Consider the following 22,734-nt stretch of genomic DNA (forward strand, 5'->3'; position numbering starts at 1 on the left):
CACTTCATAAAACAAACGTGGCTTACGTGAACGTTGATTATAATTCCTACCTGTGTAAGTTTGAACTTAAATGCTTAAAAATAGTTCAGATATTAGTGGTCTAGTGATTTCAAGTCAAGTTCTTATCCCTTGGGTTTGATCGCCGGCTGTGCACCAAAGCACTTTTTGTCTATGTGCGCGTCAAACACTCGTACGGCCTAGGAAAACAACGTGAGGAAGCCGGCATGGCTTAGGACCCAAAAAGTTGACGGCGCGTCAGTCACATAAAGTTGATCCTCCTTGTCTATTAGGAATTTTGACGGAACAGATACTAAAATCCAAGGCCCCTACACCTGAAAAGGTTGTAGCGCCTTTGGTACACGAAAAAAATAGAACTCAGTCCTAATCATAAGAAATCGTATAACTTCTTATTAGTTATTCTTAAATCAAGAATAATTCCTCTTTATTAGATGCCTAACCTTTTTGCATTTTTAGCATTGCAATTAACTCTTTGGTTCTTAATAATATAATTAACGAAACCTTTATCGGTGGCTCGTTATACTCGGTGGTCTTATCAAAATTCGCCTATTTCTACCAACGTCTGTAACTTACATGTGGGTGACGAAAATGCAGTAAAAGTTGGTGATGGCAGATTGTATTTTATTGTTACGACGTGAACTAAATTTATAATATAACACGTAGTTTTACACATTTAATCAGATCATACGGCATACGGGCTGATGGAATTTAAAAAAAAGTGTCTTAGTACAGCTGTAAAGTAAGATTCAGATAGCGGTGATGCTGTCTGCCGTATGACAAAAATGTTATGAGAGACCACAGTGCAATAATACTGTGTTTTTATGAATGAAGTCGTAAGAATATAATATAAAACGCCGTGCTCTGCGGTTCCACCCGCATTAATTCGGGTCTTACTGATGTCCTATAGCCTAAAGCTTTTCTCAGTAGATATATTTTTAAATGCATTGTTTTTGGGAGACGTACCATATGGTGTTTTTAGGTAGATATCGATGTGTTTTATAAAGCTGTCATCACTTTGCTCTCTTGTCGATAGTTTCCACAAAATTTTCCTCTTTATAATACTGTAGTATTGATATAATTCCTTCTGGATTGAACGCTGAAATCAATAATACTTAACTTATACAAGAACATATACTGTTCCTGCTTGTACAACATATCGATCATTCAACTACTGTGTAAACAAATCCGTTGCTAAGCAACGCATGGTGCGAGTGGGATGCAAATCCCCATGCAAGAAAGGGATAGCGATAGCTGGGGGTTTACTGCACGATAAGGCGTGTACGCATAGTTCGTTTTATTGAGGAAAATAATTACTTCCTATGTTTGTTCGAAATGTATAATGTTACACCAGACTTTGCGCGTACTAGCTGAGGGATTGTGTACTGGAAGTGTTGACGTTTTAGTATTGTTTGAAGTTATTTATTTATTGAATTTCATCATAATTAAAATCATCGGATGTTTCTTGCTTACTAATCTAAAATACTATACAATTTTTATATCGTATAGTACTACAAACACTATATCCTCATAGCTCTTCCTTTCTTGGCGAATCCTTTAAGATCTCTGCAGTGAGGCTATGGAAATCCTCCTTTCCCTCACTTTTCGCTTATCTCTTTCTCTATCTTCCTTTTAACCTCTCCATTCATTACCTGTCCACATTGTATCTCTAACTGATGTGAAACTGATCTCAAAGTATCGTGATTCTTTTATCCTTTTTTAATGTTTTCCTGATCAATGATTACATAAGTTTTAATTGCTTTGTTAGGTTCCATTAGTTTTGTCCAAATAACTATTTGTCTTATTTGCACTTCTTGCTTATCTTATCTAATTTTTTCTCACAGTGCAGAGGTTGCCTGGAAGAGATAGCTCGAAATTCGTAAGGCTGCCTGTCGCCCTCCTTTTCATTTATATATGTGAATGTTGTCATGTTTCTGCACCGAAGTGTTAATTAGTAAATATTAAAAACTTTTATTGTAAAAAAAAATTTAGCATAAGTTCCTTTTCGGGCTGTCAAATGAGGGCTACAGGTGTGTCAAGTACTAAAAAAACAAAAACTACAAACGTTTATTGACACCACAAAGTAAATAGAGTTCGTCCTTAGTTTTTGTTATATTTCGCGATGCGTTGTTTGTACTGCGCGGGCGCATTCTCTGTTGCATACCGATGTGAATTGGTTGTGGGTGGTCCCGAGGCGTTATTGATTATTGACACAGTAGTACCGAAATCGCCCGTCATAGCAGAATCTATTCATTAACTAAAATTTATTTAATTATAACATAATATTATATTTATTGGTTGCACATTGTCTTAGATTTGTCTTTGCTAAGTTGATTATTTATTGTCGCAGTTACTCTAATTGTAAGTAAAAGAGATTGACAATAACCATCCTTTTTTCTATGTCGGATAGGAATTAGTTTTGGCTGTACCGGTTTGTATCGTATCACCTTGTCCTACTTGTTACTTGCTAATGAGTGATTATTGACAATCATCCGTCAACGTTACAAGGTGCCTTTACAATTTTATTTATTATAATTTTTATGTATTCTTCTAATACCAATTTTTAAAAGGCCGGCAACGGACTTGAAAGCCCTCTGGAAATGTGGCTGTAAGAGGTGGTATCATTTAATCGGGAGAGCGTCCCGATTGCCCCCAGTTATATAAAAAAGAAAAATAATTTTGTGACCTGAGTTCTGAAACGTTTACAGTCGTATGAAAAGGATTCCCATTGGCTGGTCTAAATTGGTACGGAATTGGGACAGACTCTGTCTTGCCTTAGTCGAATTTGTTCGGATATACTTTGATGGTTCCACATAGGGACAGGTTCCAAACAGTTTTGATTTCTAGGAATCCACCGACGATTTGAGTTTCATGGAGATTCTCCACTCCTATGATATATTTTGTCTTCAATGGTGTTGCACACTTTTACCTTCAAGGTACTACATTTGTGTCAAGCGGCTGCGGTATGAACAATGGTACATTGTGGTTGTATAACGTCCCAACTTTACATAACTTAAAATTTTCTACATATATTTTGTAAGTGACAAGTGAAGAAGTACTTAGGAGAACACTTTAGGTGCATATAATTTTATTCATACACGCTTTCGCGTGTTAGGATACAAATTGCTTTGAATTTTGATAAAGTCAGTTTGAATTTCTACCAAAACTGTTATAAAAATTTCTGTATGATATCGGCATAGAAAGCTCTGGTGATTAAAATAAAACCACAAGAACAACCGTAGACAACTTTCATGTGACTTGACAGGTATGACAGATCCGACAGGCTCACCAGTTACCACAGATTGCATTCTGGACGTAGACTATAGACTGAGGTCTTGTGTTACGAAACCAGTGACCCGCGTGACCGCACGTCGGGAGCTAGGTGTTTGACGGCTGTCATTATTGAACCCTGAGATTGTGTCCTGGTGCTTACACCATCCAATACAAATTTGTGCTTTGATAACAATTTGTCATACTAATAAAAATATTAACATTCTAAAACATTCTTCAAATCATAATTGTATCAAAAAACTCTGTATATTTTCATTGTATCTTATATACTGGAGAAAATGAATTATAGGTGATGTGACTTTAATAAGTAAATATCTTTGTAATTTTAAAAGGTCTTATAGGCGATAAATAATATCAGTACTCACTGTAAGTCGTTTTTGAAAACGATATCATTATAAAGCTGCATCCGTTACAGGTAGGTTGGATAATTCGTTGGCATAAAAAGCTTTGCCATGACCGAAATGCGGACACGCTATCTTTTATACGACAAACGAGTACGCGTCTTTTACTGATAGAAATTTTCTTCGAAACTCACTACATCAAGAATGGTTTCTAAAGTTATCGGATATTTTATAATGGAGTAATATTTTGAAAATGTCACAAGAGTTAACAGTATTCATACATGATGAGATCACCGGAACGCAATGGTGTGTTATACAAAAAGAAACAGTGGAACAGTCTCGTGATCATTTGTTTTTTCCATGAGGCACGTCGCCATCGACATTTTAGGTTTTAGGAATGCCGGTTTCCTTATGTTTTCCTTGAAATTGCTTGATTAGCAATTTCCAAATGTGTGCTTTTTAAAAAAACTCAATGGCACACAGCTGCTGTTTAAACCTTCGACATGAAGTATGACTCACGCTCAAGCCAGTAGTCTAAGACTGTTATATGCTGAATATAAAATACCTAAAAGCATCAACACTTGTTGAAGCAACAGTCGAACTACTGGGGTTTCATCAAATCTGACAAACCGGCCTCTACTTGTAATAGAATCACTTCGCTCTTGACATGCCATTGTAAATGCGTTCCCACGATTAAAACTAGAAGACACCGTTCACGGTGACTTGTCCTTGAGCTTACGGTAAATTAAGTGACAATCATAGCTTAAGTAAACTGAGGCCAAGTACCCGAAATTATGATGCTTTTCGAAGTTATACTTCTTTTGGCTCGTTAGGGGAAAATGATGAGAGTAAATTTTTACGATGCGTCCGCACAGCGTTACAAAGGCCGACATCCTGAAGTTAGTTCTAGTCAACATTTTTGTTTTTTCTATTGTTAGTCTCGTTTTTTTCTACACACATAGAATAAGGAGAAACATAACATTTAGAAAAGATTTTTATCTTGTTACGCCAAAGAAGTATAACTTCTAACCCGTGTACATACATAGAAATACATAGGAAGTGCCTTACGTAAATCGTTCTATGTGTACCTATAAAACCGACCTCTTAGTTATATGTGGACCAGAAAAGAACACGTTTTTAACTATTTTAGTGGAATACTTTAGTTAAGAACTGATAAATATATAGAATTTAGATGATCCAACCAAAACTATTCCCTGATTTAGATTTTTTAACAGCGTTTAGAATAACAAAGAACATACAAACGATACACCGTCAATCACTGGCTGGTCTGTGCTCTTTGAAACTCCAGCATCCTAGCTACATACGTCACCAATCATTCAAACTCCGACGTTATCGCCATGTAATCAAGATTCAATATCATTTACATCAGACCCGTTGTTAATACGTTCTAAAAGAGTAACAGAATTAACATTTGCATTTATCATAACTTCACTGCTGTTCATATTGATGAGGACCTAAAGCTTTGTAACTGAAGATTCAAAGTTATTTGCATTTTCAATAGAGTTATTACAGTCTATACTAAGTCTTCCAAGCGTGTCATTATTCGTTCTTATTGTCTCTTCAGCATTAACCTCTATTACAGGTGCATTTCAATTACAATGGAGTGGAATATTAACTAATACACTCTTATTTTCTAAACTACCACCACATTGATTTTTAGTTATAGGATTATATGCCGTAACACTTAGGTATAAAGTCCATTTTGATTTGACAATATTCATCACGCAATTTTCCGCTTGCAATCAAGGACGCTGTATGTGAATAGTGAAATTGATTCTACAGCGATTATGATTTTAAATTACAATATGATAATCCTGATATAAATAATGTTTACTTACGAGTTGAAACTAAAAACTGATATATAAAAAAACATACAATTTGAAAACAACTCTTCCAAGCATTTTTAATTAATCGTTAATTTAAAGTGAGCTACAAAAGTTAATAAAATATGTTTGTTTAAAAAGTTAGGTAATATAATCAAAAATACCCTATACTGAAGGTATAATAATAAACTAACTTACAGATTTAGAATAAAAAGAACGTCATAGAATAGGATTTAAAAACCAAAAGAAAAATATATTAGCAATTACGCGAATAGTGTCCAAAACAGGTTCTTTCAATACGACGCAATATTTTATTTATAAACCTTTTCAACCTTCAGGATACGTCGTACATCAAACATGCTATAGTCATAACTTAACATAACAAACAGCATTGTTATGTGTATCCAAATCTATGCATAACAAAATATTATCTCGCACAGAATCACAATAACCGATTATATAAACACAAAACTGTTTTGAAAACTAAGCATTGATTGCAGCTGCAAGTTCCTCGGCCCTATTGTTCCTTAGTCGTTTCTCTAATGCGTTCTTAAACTAGTCTATGGCTCTTAAGAGGTTCGATGAAAAACCTCCTTTGGTCAGCCCAAAAAATAGTAGAACGTGTTCATAAAAAGAACAAAACTCCAGTGCAGTTCCCGCGTAATAATCGTCGTGTCATTAATAATTATAGATCAAAAAGCGTGGAATTTTTAAATTATTTAGAGCGTAATAATTGTATATCAATATGGAGGTTGTGTAGAATTTAATATGAATTCACTTGAATTGTTTTTTCTTGTTGTGCTTTTGGTATGTGTGTGTTCGTCTCTTTCCGAATGGTCACTACGTGAATATAACGAGGTAATGTTTTTTTCACGGGCTTATAAGTAAAGGCGTTCTTATCAAACGTGATTTTTTAAGTCTCACACGCGGTATATAAGAATCCTTAGCAAAGAAAATTATTTGCCCATTATAAGCCATCCACTGAAAATATGTTAGAAGCGTGACATCAGTTTGCATGTCAACAGTTGTGACGCAACGCATTGTTAAGAGCTGAAGGAAAACCGGTCAAGGATTCGAGTTAACTACACTTAAATCTTATTACTTATTTTTAACAAAACCCTTGTATGATCCCAGGTACGTCATGCGTATACTAATTGTTTAGCCACTAATAAAATTTAAAAACATGTAACCCATAAAGTCGACAAAAAATATTATAAATGTTCAAAAACATAAAAGAAATTCAAATGAATTGGATATGCGTCTCTCCTAATTGAAATAATTATGAAGATGCTACAGAATTTTCAATTTTGCAACATTTCGACCTCAAAGGTCCAACATGTACAGGGCAAAAACCGTCCGTGCCTACACAATAGGCGATAAACTCTTCTGATTGAGTTAGGTTGAGATCGGTTCCTGTTTCATTGGTCAGTGAACCCAGGACCTCTTGTTATTATAGTATTACTAGTTCAAATATATATAGGTATAGGTAATTACAATTATGTTTAAATGTCTTAAAGAAAGTAATACATGTCAATAATGACATCCACAATTTTATAAAACACTTTTTTTATAATTTTTGTAATATTTATTGTTCATGCAGGCAGACAATCTGATGAAAGGTTATTTCACTATACATGCTTGAGCATAAATACTTTTAAAGTCCACAATTATAAATTGCAACAAATGATTTTCTATAAAGCTCCTATTATTTAAATCGTTAAAGACATTATGAAAGAGGATAGTATAAATGATGTGAGGTTGATTTCAAAACCGGGCTTATTAAATTGCCTCACTCCAGGCCTCCTCTACGGTCACAACCTGATAGAGGTGATAACGTTGATAACATATCTTAATCCCTTCGTCTGTCCAAACATAACCGCGGTGACCGTTATTTGCACCATTTTGGATTCCAAACATTGAAGATGACAATTGTACGATAATTCGTACCAAAGTTCTTAATTAGTTAAATTTATGAATATGTTGGTTGGGATCGGTAAATAATTTATGTTACTGACTTTAAACCGTTCTATTCCAGATCACAGTTCAGTCTGTATTTTCTAAAAGAGAAGCATTTACCTGAGTTTTAAAATGTATTTCGTGTTAATTTTAAGTTTGGTGTGACGATGTTTTATCAGTTTCACGCACCACTTGCTCGAAGGAAGTTAAAAAAACCGGTGAAAAACTTTAATTTATTTCTTGAATACTAAATTAGATGTGTGGTGACAAATTTGTGTTTCTTATCGTGTAAGTCGGTGGAGGTTCTGGCGTATGGTGAACGATATTGTTTTTGTGGCTGGTTCATTATGGAAGTCAAGTGAAAAATATAACCTAGTAGCTGCCTCCTCGAACTTTCAGATTAATATGATTGTTTGCTTAGCGTAGGAAAGTTAAAATTGTTCCTGGCTACCCGTGCAATATTCTTTCAATTTTGCTCTCCATAAAAACCTTCGTCAGAGTTCATGGAATGAATAAAATAAATATTATTCGAATTGGTCCAGCCGCTCTTGAGTTTTGGGCTTTGCAACATATTTTTCGATTCATTTTTACTAAGACATATAATATAGTATATAGTAGGTAACTTTAATACGTTTAAAATCGTTAAAAATAATTAATTAAAATACTTCAAATTTACATCAATACAGGGCAAAGTACCTCTGCTTTTTGTGCAGATGCTTCTCCCTTTTTCCACGAGCTAAAGCCAATTGCATTTAAACGTAGTTAACATTTAGAGTTGCGTTTAATAGCAGTTCTGTCGTTCCGGCACAGTGGCTGCAAGGTCAGCAGACGACACTAATTTATCATGCGATTCTTATGCACTTGCTTTTTGCTTGTATTACTTCATATGTGAGCAAAACGGTATAAAATAAAGTAGCATATTTTGAAATAAACGCGCTTGTATGGGAAACTACTGAAAGATAGTCACGGTGTAAGCCTATTGTAGGGTTACGTTCTCTGATGGAGCGGTAAGTTAGAGGAATATTGAATATATTTTTAGTAAATGATAGTACTTATATAGCTTGTACGTCATCTATAATAATTGTGTTAATTGACATTCAATTTATTGGTATGTAGTTTGTGAAGAAAGATCTTTTAAAGGAAAACAATGTTTTACCTATGTACAGTGTCTCAAGACTTTTTCTGAATAAATTTTATACCAGCGTTGTCTTAATAGCTCTCTTGTAAATGTCTTATCCAAGGCAAAGCGCTTATTAGCACAAACCAACTATAAATATAATCTATGCAAATATGACGGTTGTATTTTATTGGTTTTATTTTATTTGAAGTTGTTATAGCACTAACTGAAGGGAACTTATGTTGCTATGTCGATAAGGTGAAACTTTTAATTTTATATGTCGTCAGTGAATTAGCTATATTTTTTTATGTTAGCCCACTTATGAATTGGTAATTACTTGCATTAAAAATAAACACTTTAGCCATATAAACGTCTCTCAATTACAATTATTTAGGGTTCTTATTGCTACTAGGAATAGATCTACCCAAGTATAAAAAGGAAAGAACAGGCAAAGGCCCTAATAGTAACAATTGTAACTTTAGTGAGTCAACGTTGAACAACCGACAAAGATATGATATCGTATATAAACACTTATGTGAAGGACATTAATTCATAATCTGTCTTTCTATGAAAAACTAGGATAATAAGTATTCAATAACTACCTTAGGAGTAAATTTACCCCATGAGGTAATTAATTTTAATGAATTTGTTTTTTTTACAGAGACTCTCAAGAAAGAATGGTGTCAAAGAAGAAGAATCCAACTGGTATTGGGATCCACCGCCTCAGCCTTCGAAACCCTTCGACCATGAAGTGGAAAAACAGTATAAATTACAAATTCAAGCATTACAAGACGAAATATCCTCCATAAAAGATCGGGTCATCAATGATAGTAGACCTGATAATGATGAGGAACTGAACAGACTTCGCGAAGAAAATAAAAACCTCACGAATAGCTTAGAAGACTTGGATTGTCAACACCAAACAGCTATGGAAAAACTTCTGTCCCTTAAAAAAGAGTTACAGAAAAATTTTGAGCTTCTAAAGCAAGAACACGAAGAAATGAAATATGCCAACGTTCAGTATTCGGAAGATAACAAACATTTACGAGTGCAATTGAATGATAGAGATAAAGAGATAGAGAATATGAAAACTTTACACACTGATTATGAAACGCTTCATCACAAATACCAAAATTTAGAAAGAATACACAGCTTACTAAGAGAGAACGCAGAAAAATTTCAAGAAGAAAACCAAGAGCTCCACGAAGAGGTGTTTAAATTGCAAGAACAAGTTACAAAATTGCAACATGATATTGAAGTCATCTCGAAAGAGACGGAAATGTCTGAAACTGTTCCTAAAGTAAAATACGAAGAACTGCAAAAAAAGTTACAAGAAATGCAAGAAAGGCGACCGACTAATCAAGATCATTTAGACGAAATAAACATCGATGATAACGCAAAAAGTGTCATAGAAACCCTGAAACGTGACATCAGCGATCTGAAACGTAAATTGGCGGAACGTGAAAATACGGATGCAACAGATCATAAAACAGTTAAGCCCGAAAAAATAATGCAACTTTATAATCGCTATGTTAATTTTGATTTACCAGTTGATTATGTTGGGGAGATGCCATCTGTAACAGATAATATAGTACTGTTCAAGTTGGAAAGTGTATTTAAAACTATTAACGCATTTAAAAAAGAAATTGAAACGTTAGAACAAAAATTATCAGAAAAGAAGCTTAACATTAGCCAATTAAAGACGCAAATGGAAGATCTGACTGCGGAAAATGAATATCTGACATCAGATATCCAGCATTTTGAAAGTGAATTAGATGAAATGAAAAAGAACAACGATTTTCTCATTTCAGAAATAGCTGCCCTTAAAAACACTTCCAAACTTCAACCAATAATAGAGACACACGAAGATAATTTGGTTAAGTTAGAAAGTGAATTGGCTGATTGTAATCAAATAAATAAAACATTTGAATCAGAAATAATGAGAGTAGAGAAGGAATTGTTTGAAGTAAAGTCAGAAAAAATCATTCTACAAGAAAGTTTAAATGATTTGCGACAAAAATATACATCAATGATAAATGAATTAGAAACTTGCAAAAATGAAACAAAAGCCGTAGAAGAGCTTGAAAACAGCACTAACGTTACCCAAAATGCAAAACTCTTAAAAGCATGTGATGATATTGATGATTATAAAAAACGATTATCAAATGCTACTTCAAAAAACGAACAACTCGCTATTGATTTACATATTGTCGAAAATGACAAGGTGTTACTCATAAAAGAGGTAGATGAATTAAAAAATGCGTTAGTGGAAAGGTCTTCTTCAAATAAAGAGTTAGAATCTTTAAAAGCTGTTTTAGACCATAAGTTAAAAGACGTAGAAAACAAATTAGACGCCATGATAAAACATAAGCAAGATCTAGAAAATGAAAACATGGTGCTATTGGAAAAAGTGAAATTATTGGAGTCAGAAAAGAAAAATCAGGATGATATTGAGAACACACGTAAACAAAATAGTCAACTAGCGCTTGAAATTGATGACCTGCACAAAAAAAACTCAAATCTTTTGCAACAGTTGAATGAACTACGTAATGAAATTACACTTCTGGGACAAGAAAAAGATGATCTTATCAATGAAAATAACTCACTTAAACAAAATAAAGTATTTGAAAATAGTAATCTTACAGAGCTGAAGAAAATAACGAACTCACTGCAGAGTAAAACTGATGAATTTAACACCCTAAGTAATGAGTACTTAGCGTTAAAGAAAGAAAATAGCAATATCCTTGAAAATAAGGCGCACGTTGAAACAGAGTTGGCCAAAGCTGATGTTAAAATTCTACACATGCAAGAAGAATTTGATAAATTAATATCTGACTTAAATGTTAAAGATTCTATTATTGATACATTAAATAATACTTTAAATCAGAATCAAATCTCGCTATCTACACTAAGTCAAAATGTTGCCGATTTTGACGGTAACATTTCCCTTAAAAATGCAGAAATAGATCGACTACAAAAATCTTTGCAGAAAGTTACCGACAGCCTTAATAAAACAATTGAAAACTCAAACCATAGCCATGAAGAGCTTAAAAAATTACATTCTGAAAAGGAAGACATTAATAAACAAATATATACTTTAAATGATGAAATCATCGCCAAAAATTCGGACATAACGAAATTAACTTGCCGACTTGAAGAACTTGATAAAGTGAACACACAGTACAAATTAAATTTAGATAATAAAGATAAAGAAATCAAAGAGTTGCGGCAATCAATCGTTGAATTAACTGATAAAATCAATTTAGAAACAACCACCGTTCATAACGATGTATATGCAAAATTGGTTGAAGATAAAGTAACTATTGAAAACAAATGTGCTGAACTTAACAGCATCTTAACGTCGAAAGAAAATGAATTATCAGAATTAAATCGGAAGCTTAATTCATTAGAAAATACGTGTTCAGAATATAAACTAAATATCGATAAAGAAACAGCTGAAAAAGCGGAGTTAATTAACCTGGTAAGCCTTAAACATAATGAAAGTCTTCAATATCATGCAGAAATACAGCGTTTAAACCATGTTATATTAGAACAAAATACTGAGTTCAAAAAAATATTTGAAGAAAAAGATGCATTACTTAAAAATCAAACCGAGAGTTGTCATAACTGTGAGAATTTACTGGGTACAATTAAAGAAAGAGACGAAGCTATAGTATTGTTGAATCAGTCATTAAGCGATTACGAAAGATTGAAAGCAGAATTAACAACTGCTACGGAAACGATGCGTAATTTAACTAAGAATTGCGAAGATTTGGACAAAAGCTTAACTATTCAGTTGGAGACCGTAAAGAAATTGACAGCAGAAAATTTACAGGTAAATTTAAAAATTATTTCTTTGTAAAACCATAGTTTGTTTGTCGATTTCTATTACGGTATAGGATTAAATCAATGATCCAGATTTCGATTACTAAAGCATTTCTTAATTACGTAGAAAAGAAATAAAACAGAAACCCCACGCCAGAATCTTTCTGCACCTTTCTCTTTTAACAATACATCCTCTTTTATTATGATAAATGTATCATACAAAATGTTGTAGTTGTCAGAAAAAGAGCAAAACTCGACGCGGGAGTTGGAGCGTTTACGTCATCACCTGATGGAGACAGAGGAGAGTTACACACAGGAGCTGATGATATCGGAGCAGAAACTAACGGAGTGTCAGACGAGATTACACCAAGTTGAAGAACGGGCGAAGCAGACTAGTACTGTATATACTAGTAATAGGTAAGATTAAATGAACTGATGCTTAGAATCTATTTTCTAAATACAATTTAATTTTCTAAAGAAGACATTTCACCGCCTCGTACTATAGTCCTCCCTATAAAACTCATACCCAATTATATATGTTCCCTCTAAAAATGTTATTACACAGAAATATTATTTTATTACATTTGATGGAACTGGCCTATATGTTACCCGAGTTAGATCATCTTCAAATGGCTTTTGGTTTTCGACTACGCCTAAATAGATTTCCAACAATATCATCTGCTGGTCAAACTGATAACCCCCTATTTTTGTAGCCACTTAAAATATATACCCATCAAATTGCTATCGTAAAAGATGACAGATGTTATATTTATACATTACTTAACTTCAGGTTTAATGTAAATTTCGTATATTTTCAGCATTCGAGCCAATCAAGAAGTTGAGACGCTTAGGAATCAAATCAAACTATTAGAAAAGCAACGAGAGGATGTTCAGTCCAAGTTAAGTGAAGCCGATGACGTGAGAAGTCGGAGTGAAGCGGCCATTACGAACCTTCAAGTGGTTTTAGAACAATTTCAATTAGGTAATTATTTTATAGCATGAGTAAGTCTTCTCAGTCGTATTCTTCATTGCTGTAAGGTGCCTGCAGCCCTGCTATATGGTACCACTGTGTTCGGTCTATAGCTTCCCTTAGAACAGCTGTTAAGACCTGTGAGAATCATTGGCCACAGCCAGACAACCAGCTTGTCCAGGCTATCAGATTTGTGAAGGGTGATTTAACCAAACAGAATTCTAAAAATGTAAACAAACATTGTGAGATGGAGCAAAAAAACGTTTTCATATGCAGCATATTTCTGCATTTTTTAATGTATTTTCTCGACAACCAAATCGGAGACTTGTTTGTATTACGCAGTAGACGATTTTCAGGGTTTTATATTTATGCGGAGCGGATGGGGAGAGATTAAATTATTCGAAGCGGTGAGTCAAGGGCGATGTGTACCTGTACGAAGTTATCTACTCGATTTTGTCAAGACTTATAAAAAGATTGTATCTTACAAAGTATCTCTGTTTTTCCATTGCGTAATTCCTAAATATCTTTCAGACAAAGAACGAGACATACACGCTGCGACTGAGCGAATAAGAAATAAAATGGATGAGATTAAAAGGGAAAATCAGGGTTTACAGGAAGAAATCGGTCGACTCAAAGCTAAATTGGAAGAATCCATCGCTGGTCTACAGGCGGCTGCTAGGCTTGGAGATCAGGTCGAAACTAAGACAGCTCAAATTAATGATTTGAAAGAACAAGGTAAGGAATGCACGGCCTTCATATTATGAGTAATGTTTATATGTAGGAAATAAAACAAATTTTACTTTGCATAAATTGTCGCAATTTAAAGATGGTATCATTTTCATACTACGCGAAAAACACACCTAAAAATATAATTTATTAAGATAAATTAAAATTTAGTTATAAAGTCAACCCCAGTGTCTAAATATACTAATTGAAATAATTGTAAAGTTGTGATAAGTAAATGCGTCCATTTATATTCCATACAATGTTTTACACTGAATTGTTTTTGTGCATAAGAGACAAAAAATTTCTTAACATAACTCTTGAAATGCAATAAAAATAATATTGAGTATTTTAATACTTACTAGTTTGTTATGGATAAGAATAACTATGTAGAGCACATTTGACAGTTGAAGATGCTGTGTTGCCACAAATTAAATCTAGCATTACATATACGAGAGCGTTTGAGAATTGTGTTTGTCTTTGAATTGTCTGGCAAGGTTTAGTAGTACTTTGTATGTTCGATTACTGATTTATTAACTTTGCTGTTCTTTTTATTAACTATATAGATAACTTTATTTTATTAGAGATTGTTTAGCCTATTTTCGTTCCTAGTGTGAGTTTAAATAGATTTCCGTCCGGTGACTGACTAAATATCAGCTGGTAATTCTGGGCTAGTCACCCCCAGGTTACCAATTGGTATGCAGTCAAATGCCGTTTAGCTCCTTAGTACGACACAGTCATGTAAGTTTTATGTAGAATGTGTCGCTTTCGTATGTCCCATTTTGATTTGTGTAGTTTGTCGATATGATATCATACAACCTTGTGAATATAGCTTGATTTCTGTATTGATGATAAATATTTTTTGCTGCATAAAGCCTATTATGTATATATATTTTAAAATGTCATGTTTTGACCGACGCTACAGACAATAAATTGGGTATCACAGAAATCAATATATATTTTACCAGGTATAGTTGCATCTGTTGATGTTTTTTGCTGCTGTAATGTTATATATACGTTTGTATTTCAATGTTATTCAAGTTTTATATATTCGCTTACTTAGAATGTTATATCATAATAAATTCAAACGTTTTACAAAATATGTTAAGCTTGCAGCATTTGAAGAATTAAGCTTGCACAGACTTCGGTCTAATCTCATTTGGTAACTGTGAGGTTTTCACACCGCGGTCAAATGACAGATTGACACTTGACAGATGTCAACGGTCACTTTGTACAGCGCACTCAGATTACCATATGGGGTTTGATTGAGGGGTGTTTCACATCGTGACGTCCTGTTTTTCACTTTTGTCTATGCCTGTGAATATGTTTTTTTTTATTAGTTGAAATTTAAAGGACAACTTACAATATTGTCTCTAAAATATAAATTGCTGATTGTCTTTGAATTTCGTCTAAACTTTTTAAGGCACTTGTTTGTAAGCATTGCACATTTTACATTGATATCTTATGAATACAGTCAAATTATTTGACATTCTGGGAAATCGATGTTTATGAAGATCCCTTACAGTTAAGGCCTAGAAGACAAACTGCGTCATTGCCTCAGAGTATTACTTCAGGTACTGGTGGTTTATTAATGGGAAAAAGGACCACTGTTTCATTTGATTTGTCTTCTATATCTGCATGACTTGATAGATTTCATTATATACTTAGTATCTTTTACAACAATTTTGTTTGCATATAGATGCATGGGTAGAATGGATGAAAATCTGTCGAATTTCATTAATTTGCATGACAGTCAAATATTCAGTGCCTTAAGTTCCCTGCCCAGTGGCTGAATAATACTTAGAGGCTGTGTTCGCACGTCATCGAGCAACGTGGACTAGTGCATGGTGAGAGTAGAATATACCTTTTTACTGTTTTTTTTTTTTAATGAATTTTTATAACTTAATAAGTTGATTTTTTAACCATACATACAGTTAAAATATGTTATAACGACATCGAAGGGACTTCTCATATTTGGCCATAAAAACCGATGGCATTGTAATTAAGTACCTAATACAATAGAATTCAGAAGGTCCCGGACCTTTGATTTTGGTTAATGTAACCGGTATGTTTTTCTTAACGATGTCGTCGTAAATGGTTTTAACTATGTATGGTATAGTAATTATTTTTCTGTTTTATCAGATTAATACAAGATCTGGAACTTTCGGAAAATATATTTACTTTTGTGGGTCACCGTAGAAAGATCTTATGAAACCTTTTTAAAGAGATTAGAAATCAGGGGTTCTCCTAATGTTATTATAGTATACCAGCTTTAATCATACGTTGACTAAAAAATTATTTATTATTATTAACACTTTCAGTACGTACATTACAAACAACGATAGCGGCGGCAGAGGAGCGATACTATAACGCAATATCGAACCAGCAGGACAAAGTCGACAAAAACCTTGTAAAGAATCTGGTCATCAATTACGTGCTTACCGCGGGACAAAACAATTTGAACAGGTAAGGTTTTGTATATACAATCAAAATATAACCAGATTGAAGGGACTATTCATATTTGGTCGTACAAACCGAAAGTCGTAAGAGCCAATGACGAAGTTAAGAACCTCATACAATAGAATTCAGCCTTTGATTTTGGTCAATATAACCGACGTGTTCTAAACAATGTCGTCGTAAACGGTTTTAACTGTGTGATTAGCGAACCACCTTACTAGGGCTATATTGTACTGTCATGACTGTATAATATATATAAGGAAATTTCTTAATAAAATAAAATCCCGTACTACAAAAGTCAAGGAGATGTTTTAAATGGGTATTATTTTGTATTCTATACTGGTAAAATATACGATAAAGTACTTTATCGTTTGCTTTCTTAGAATTTCGATAGCATTTTATTTCTATATAATATATAACGCTTTATAAAATTTTCAATTACGCTCGAGCCGTCAACAACAAAAATCATACAAAATTAGACCCTATTTGCTCATTTTGCACCATAATATAGTTCGTACCGTTATTCGGCAGTTAAATCCATTACAAATGAAATCCGTTGTTTACAGGACACAAACTCTACGTATCCTATCAACGGTCCTAGACTTTAACAAACAGGAATGCGAGAGGCTAGGCCTGGTTAAATCCAGTACAGCACCAGATAGTCTAGCTGCTGAATTTGTTAAGTTCTTGCAAAATGAGTCAAGGCCCCGACCACCTTTGCCGGATATTATGAGTATGCAGGCTCGAAGCTCTACGCCGAGTACGTCAAGGAAAAGCTCGACTATTGGTAAGTGTATTATTTATTCTGTCTAGTTGAGTAACCTATAAGTTAAGTTACATATAGATATATTAGAACATAATTAGAAGCGCAAATAAAATGTTAACACTTGTAGGAATCAATTGGAAAATGGCAGTTTTATTAGTAATAAATTAGCAGTTTATTTTTTCATATATTCATAAATAATTGTCATATAACGTTTCCCAGAATGAACAATTGGTCGACATCACTAACTTTATTTATTTATTAGTAATCTTACAGCTAACTTACCTATTATAAACAAACACTGATCAATAATGCTAATGTAGTTTGGTATACAATCCTCAATATTTATTTATGAGCATTTATCGGCTACGATAAGCATTATATTAAGTTACAGTACTTATATCATAGATAACAGCAAATAACATTTAGCCCTTTTCCGCAGGTCCACATCCAATCTTTGATCTCGGCCACAGACGCAACCCATCGACAGGCTCCAACAATCTGCTTTTCCAGAATTTAGATTCTGTGGAAACATCCTCGCAGAAATCTGCGGAATCTGAATCCAGGGTTATACAAATAACAACGTTGGATACAGGGATAAACCAAACCAGAAATAATGAGGGCGCCATTTTGAAACATGTTTTAAAAGATATATAATTGCAATGAATATGTTTGGAAATTGTTATCCTTATTTAGATACATTAAGGCTGGTTATGCTAAGACCTGGATTGAAATGATATTGCTACTACAATAGAGAGAAGAGTAAAAACAGAGTTCCATGTTCTATTGCCAACAGAGCTAAAGTAATTTTCAGAGTCGTAACTTACCAACTATGACTATGACAATCGAAACGGGATTTTTGAAACAATACTAAGGGGTAGGTTACGACTTTGTTTTTTTACTATACGTCATTAAGCTTTAGGATAGACCGGTTTAAATGTATCTGTCCGAGATTGTTATTTGTTATATTAACCTAGCATTTTACCATACGAATAACAATACTATAGAAATGTAAATTCGCTACAAAGTTGCACCGAAATTTCTCGAAGACCAATAACACTTCTGTATAGTTAGTAATGTCAAGTTTAAGAAAACATAAACCTTCGTAATATATAAGAACTTTTTTGGTCTAGTCGCTACTTTCAAGTTTCAAAGACAAATTGACATTTAACTATAAACAGATTAGACACTGCATTCAAATATGGAACGCGTAGTAACCGCCATCTATTTGCAAATACACTATTCTGTGATACTCATTTTTAGTTCTGATATTATCTGTGTTCTATTGTCAAATTGGTTTAGAATTACTCTTTTATGGTATTGTTATTTCTTTTTTTACGATTATAAGAGGTATGTGATAACTACGTATTTCAAAATGGCGTAAAACTTCTAAATGCCTTATCGTTTTTAAAGATAGTACCTTGCTTTATTTCCTTGGACTTTAACGTAGTTTTTAAACAGTAATAAAGCTTTGAGATGTCTTTAAAATATCTCTTATTTTTTACGCCATTTTGTGTTATAGCAATAAATACGTTTATTTTATTAGATTGCTATTCTTTTCATTGAAATAGTTTCGTGTATTCAATTAAAAGTTGTGCTTGATATATTTAAAACATCTTATGATAATCAATCGTGTACATAACGTTTTATTGTGATTATCAGATTATTATTTGTAATATATCCTTGTCGCTTTAGTCTATATTATTTTTTAACTACAGTGTAAGCTCTGTATAATGATACTGAAGGGAGGTGGACGAGACGTTATATAGAATTTTCGTTAAATAGAAAATCAGGATTAGAAAAAGAAAACGTTTATTTTCGACTAGTGTTAGTAGTCATGTACATAAAAAATAATCATATTTTAATTCAAATGCGTATAGTCTGTTTTTTTTTGTCTGATGTCTTTTGACACGTTACATGGAGTTTACACTGTAATTTTGATAATTTTAAAGCGTATTTCACTCAAATACTTTATATAAAATACCTTGTATATAATATTTATGAGTTGTGCCTTACATGTATATAGATATGAAAATGATTAATTATGATTAGAAGAAATTAAATAATTCAGAAGTATTATGTTTTTATTTAAAAAAATGTAAACTTAATTTTCGGCATTCCCAATAATTTTTATTATTGTTTATTGTTGAATGATTGTATTATTATTTCAATGTTTATTTTAAAGCATAATTAAATTTGTTTGATAATTATTTTGTTGGTAAATTTACTGGAATTTTTCGCCATGCTTGCTTAATGTGCATGAATTTTGTGAATAATGTATAATAGCAATATACCATAAATATTAATCAAGTTTTGTTTTATTTAACTAGATATAATTTTACGACTTGACTACGTATATATTTTATTTAAATACTGAATAGCGATGGTGGTTGGAATGTTTATAAATGTAAGTCTTCTGTGCCTATAAGTATAAACATAAGTTTATACTTATAGGTACTAAACAACTAACAACTAACTAGGTACTTACTTATAGGTATTAAACATAAGTACAATAAAATCACGTGTTACAATGTTTAAGGAAAAATAATATTTGTTTTACCTTCAAAATAAACGTTAAGTAGTTAAAATTCGTTATATTTTGTGCTTTCAAGTTAAGTCGGACTCTTAAAACGAATTAGCATGCTACCAGAATTGACAGATTAATATTTTACCAATACTTACTACATTCTACCAAAACAACACTAATGTTAATTCGCTAAATACCTTATAATTACCCGCATCGCAAAATTAATAAACAGAAAACGGCAAAATCAAGTTTTAACGCACTCTACTATAATTAAAAGCGATTTTATTCCACCCCTTTGATTAACACCCACCCCACACCCTAACGCCACCTTTCTTCGCGTGGTCAGTACACCAGCAACTTCTTACAGACTATGTCGCCTTAGAAACTAAGTGCAAAACAAAAATAAACAAAATTTTGCTTTTCATTCCGCAAATTACAACAATAATAATGTATTCTACGTCAATTTTTAAACTTTATTATCTTAAAGAACACGCGCTTAAAAAAATTAAATCAACTTTAAATAATAACCTCTTTCGATAAATTAACATGTTTGACAGATCTAATTAAGCAAAATGACGTCAGTGACGTTTTTTCGCGCCAAAAAATCAATCATGGCCGCGGTGTTTCCGGTCGTTTTTTATCTTTTTAAAATCAAAATGAAATGACGAAACTGAATATTGTGTGTTAGCGAAAATGTGAACCAGTGATATATTGTAAGACTGTGATTTTTTGACTGTCTGTTTGTGAAGTGTTATCAGTGGATTTTATTTAAATGTAAGTAAATCATTGATTTTATTATTCTTAAAAATAGTTTTTCAAATACTGTCGTATGTAGTTCACAGCGCCTTAAAATGTACATTGAACATGTAACGTCTTTTTAGAAATTCCACGAAAAGATGAAGCTGATAAAGATTTGTCCATATTTTAAGCAATGTAAATAAAGAAATAAAATAAAATGCGATCATCAAGGTATCACTTATTCAACGTCATTAAATTTGAACCTGTAGGCATTCCTACTCATCGGCAAAGAAGACAGAGGGTGTAGTCTTCTTGGACACAGCTAATTGGACACAACAGAGGTTAGAGACAAGTTTGGTTAAAGTAGGGTAACATGAAAGAAAATAAAAGATTATTAACTTTACTCAAACAATCTGTAACCGAATTTTTACAGCTCTATTAATGGTCTTTACTTTATGTTCTACTTTACTTAATTGGACTTTCGAGGAGAAGACACAAATTCTATAACAATGACCAAATGTTTTCAATATTTCTAGGTTCTTTTTAGATTTAAGAATATAGCATTCTTACAAAAATAAATCCAATTCCATCTAGGCCCCACGCCCCATTACGGGGGAAAATTAATTGTTAAGAGCTTTTCGAAAATGTATTTTTTTAAATTATTATTGTAATTTCAAGTTCTTATTATCTGTTAAAAATAGATTGGTCTAGGCGACTCCAAGCAATCGAAAAACATATTTTAAACAAGATAAGTTTCTGACCAAATTAAATTAATCTTCCACAACATATGATCTATAAGAAATCCACGTGTGTACCTACATCGTGCTATTAGAAATAAGTACCTAATTAATATTACTTAAAGGTCCATAAATAAGGTGGAACGCAAATTCTGAATATTAAATTTTACTTTGAGGCAACGCGAGGTCGCATCCATAACACGATGAGTCAAACATGAATCATAAATGTTTAGGCGAACACCTTTTGAAAATGCGTAGGTTTACATACAAATATGCATTTCCAAATTAATAAAATAATTAAACCTAGCAAAATCATATTAGTAACTATGAAATAACTATTAACAAGAGTGATCCTTCTAGCTGTGTTACCATGTACCGTCCATTTCGTGCAGTGCTGCGTTTTAGACACCTATTCTTTTCAAAAACCATATTAATGTCTAACTCACTGTTTTACACTTTTTAGTCATGTTCCTTCTAAAATTCTTTTATAACATTAATATGTTGATACTACATTGATATTGTCGGCTACATATTTAATAATAATTTCACATAAGCAACTTAAATGATGTTTTTAGGAAGAAATTTATTTATTTATTTAATCGCAAGATTATTCCTAACGAAACACAGTGATTAAATTTCAAAACATAATGTTGTACGTGGTGACTTTAGTACACTATTTTTGATCCCCTTAACAATCAAATTGCCCCATGGGGCTTGGGCCCCAAGTTGGGGACTTTTTTTTTTTTTTTTTACTTGGGGACCTTATAATTCTGTCTATGGGTTCGACCTTCGAAACAGATTTCAGACACTTATCTGTACGATAATCTTTAGTGATACATTTATAATTTGTAAAGGAATATAATTATTATAGAATATATAGAAGGTCATTTTTTGGCCTACCATCTTGTCTATGGTAAATTTATATATCATGGCTAACATTACAGAGTTGTCATAATCGACTTTGAGTATGGCTTTAAGTCTGAATAAGTCCAATTAGAACATCTTTTATCCGAAAACAATTGTCTAATTCGCTTCAGTTATCCACTAAGGCCGATTTAACAATTTAGTTCCAATAATTGACGTTCTTGAACTTTTTGTGAGCAATTAATTGATTTATAAGAAAAATATATTGTTTGTGAATGATCGACCTTTTCTTTGCCCACGCTCAGTAGCTTATCGGTTTTTTATTAGTTCAGGATAAAGTTAAAAATTACTTTGTCACTGTTTTGCTAGTGAATCTATACTCATATTACAAATAGGAAAGATATTTATATTGGATAAAATAAAATCTCCTGGAAAGATTTAAAGTTTCAAGAATGTTAAATTATCTATGACTAGCATATCTATTACAGATGACATTTGTCGTGTCTTTATTGAATTGCGTGCGAAGTATTAGAGTACCTAATAGTAGAACATTTTGTAAAGTTGTA

General features: G+C 32.7%; 2 protein-coding genes across 2 annotated transcripts in view; both read left to right on the forward strand.

Annotated features, from left to right (window-relative positions):
* The window catches only part of LOC110994794 (thyroid receptor-interacting protein 11), a 38,678-nt gene extending 19,291 nt beyond the window's left edge, over positions 1-19,387 (forward strand). Inside the window, exons 3-9 of the mRNA XM_022261648.2 lie at positions 9,226-12,399; positions 12,622-12,806; positions 13,208-13,371; positions 13,891-14,094; positions 16,404-16,548; positions 17,106-17,326; positions 17,745-19,387. Of these exons, the coding sequence (XP_022117340.2) occupies positions 9,226-12,399; positions 12,622-12,806; positions 13,208-13,371; positions 13,891-14,094; positions 16,404-16,548; positions 17,106-17,326; positions 17,745-17,959 (4,308 nt within the window). The 3' untranslated portion in view covers positions 17,960-19,387. The remainder of the gene's footprint in view (positions 1-9,225; positions 12,400-12,621; positions 12,807-13,207; positions 13,372-13,890; positions 14,095-16,403; positions 16,549-17,105; positions 17,327-17,744) is intronic.
* A 1,107-nt stretch (positions 19,388-20,494) lies between these two features.
* LOC110994895 (protein stum) overlaps positions 20,495-22,734 on the forward strand; it is a 32,142-nt gene continuing 29,902 nt past the window's right edge. Inside the window, exon 1 of the mRNA XM_022261814.2 lies at positions 20,495-20,603. The gene's annotated coding sequence lies outside the window, so the exon portion shown is untranslated. The remainder of the gene's footprint in view (positions 20,604-22,734) is intronic.

This window comes from Pieris rapae, chromosome 15 (genome assembly GCF_905147795.1).
Source record: "Pieris rapae chromosome 15, ilPieRapa1.1, whole genome shotgun sequence".
Classification (NCBI taxonomy): Eukaryota; Metazoa; Arthropoda; class Insecta; order Lepidoptera; family Pieridae; genus Pieris; species Pieris rapae.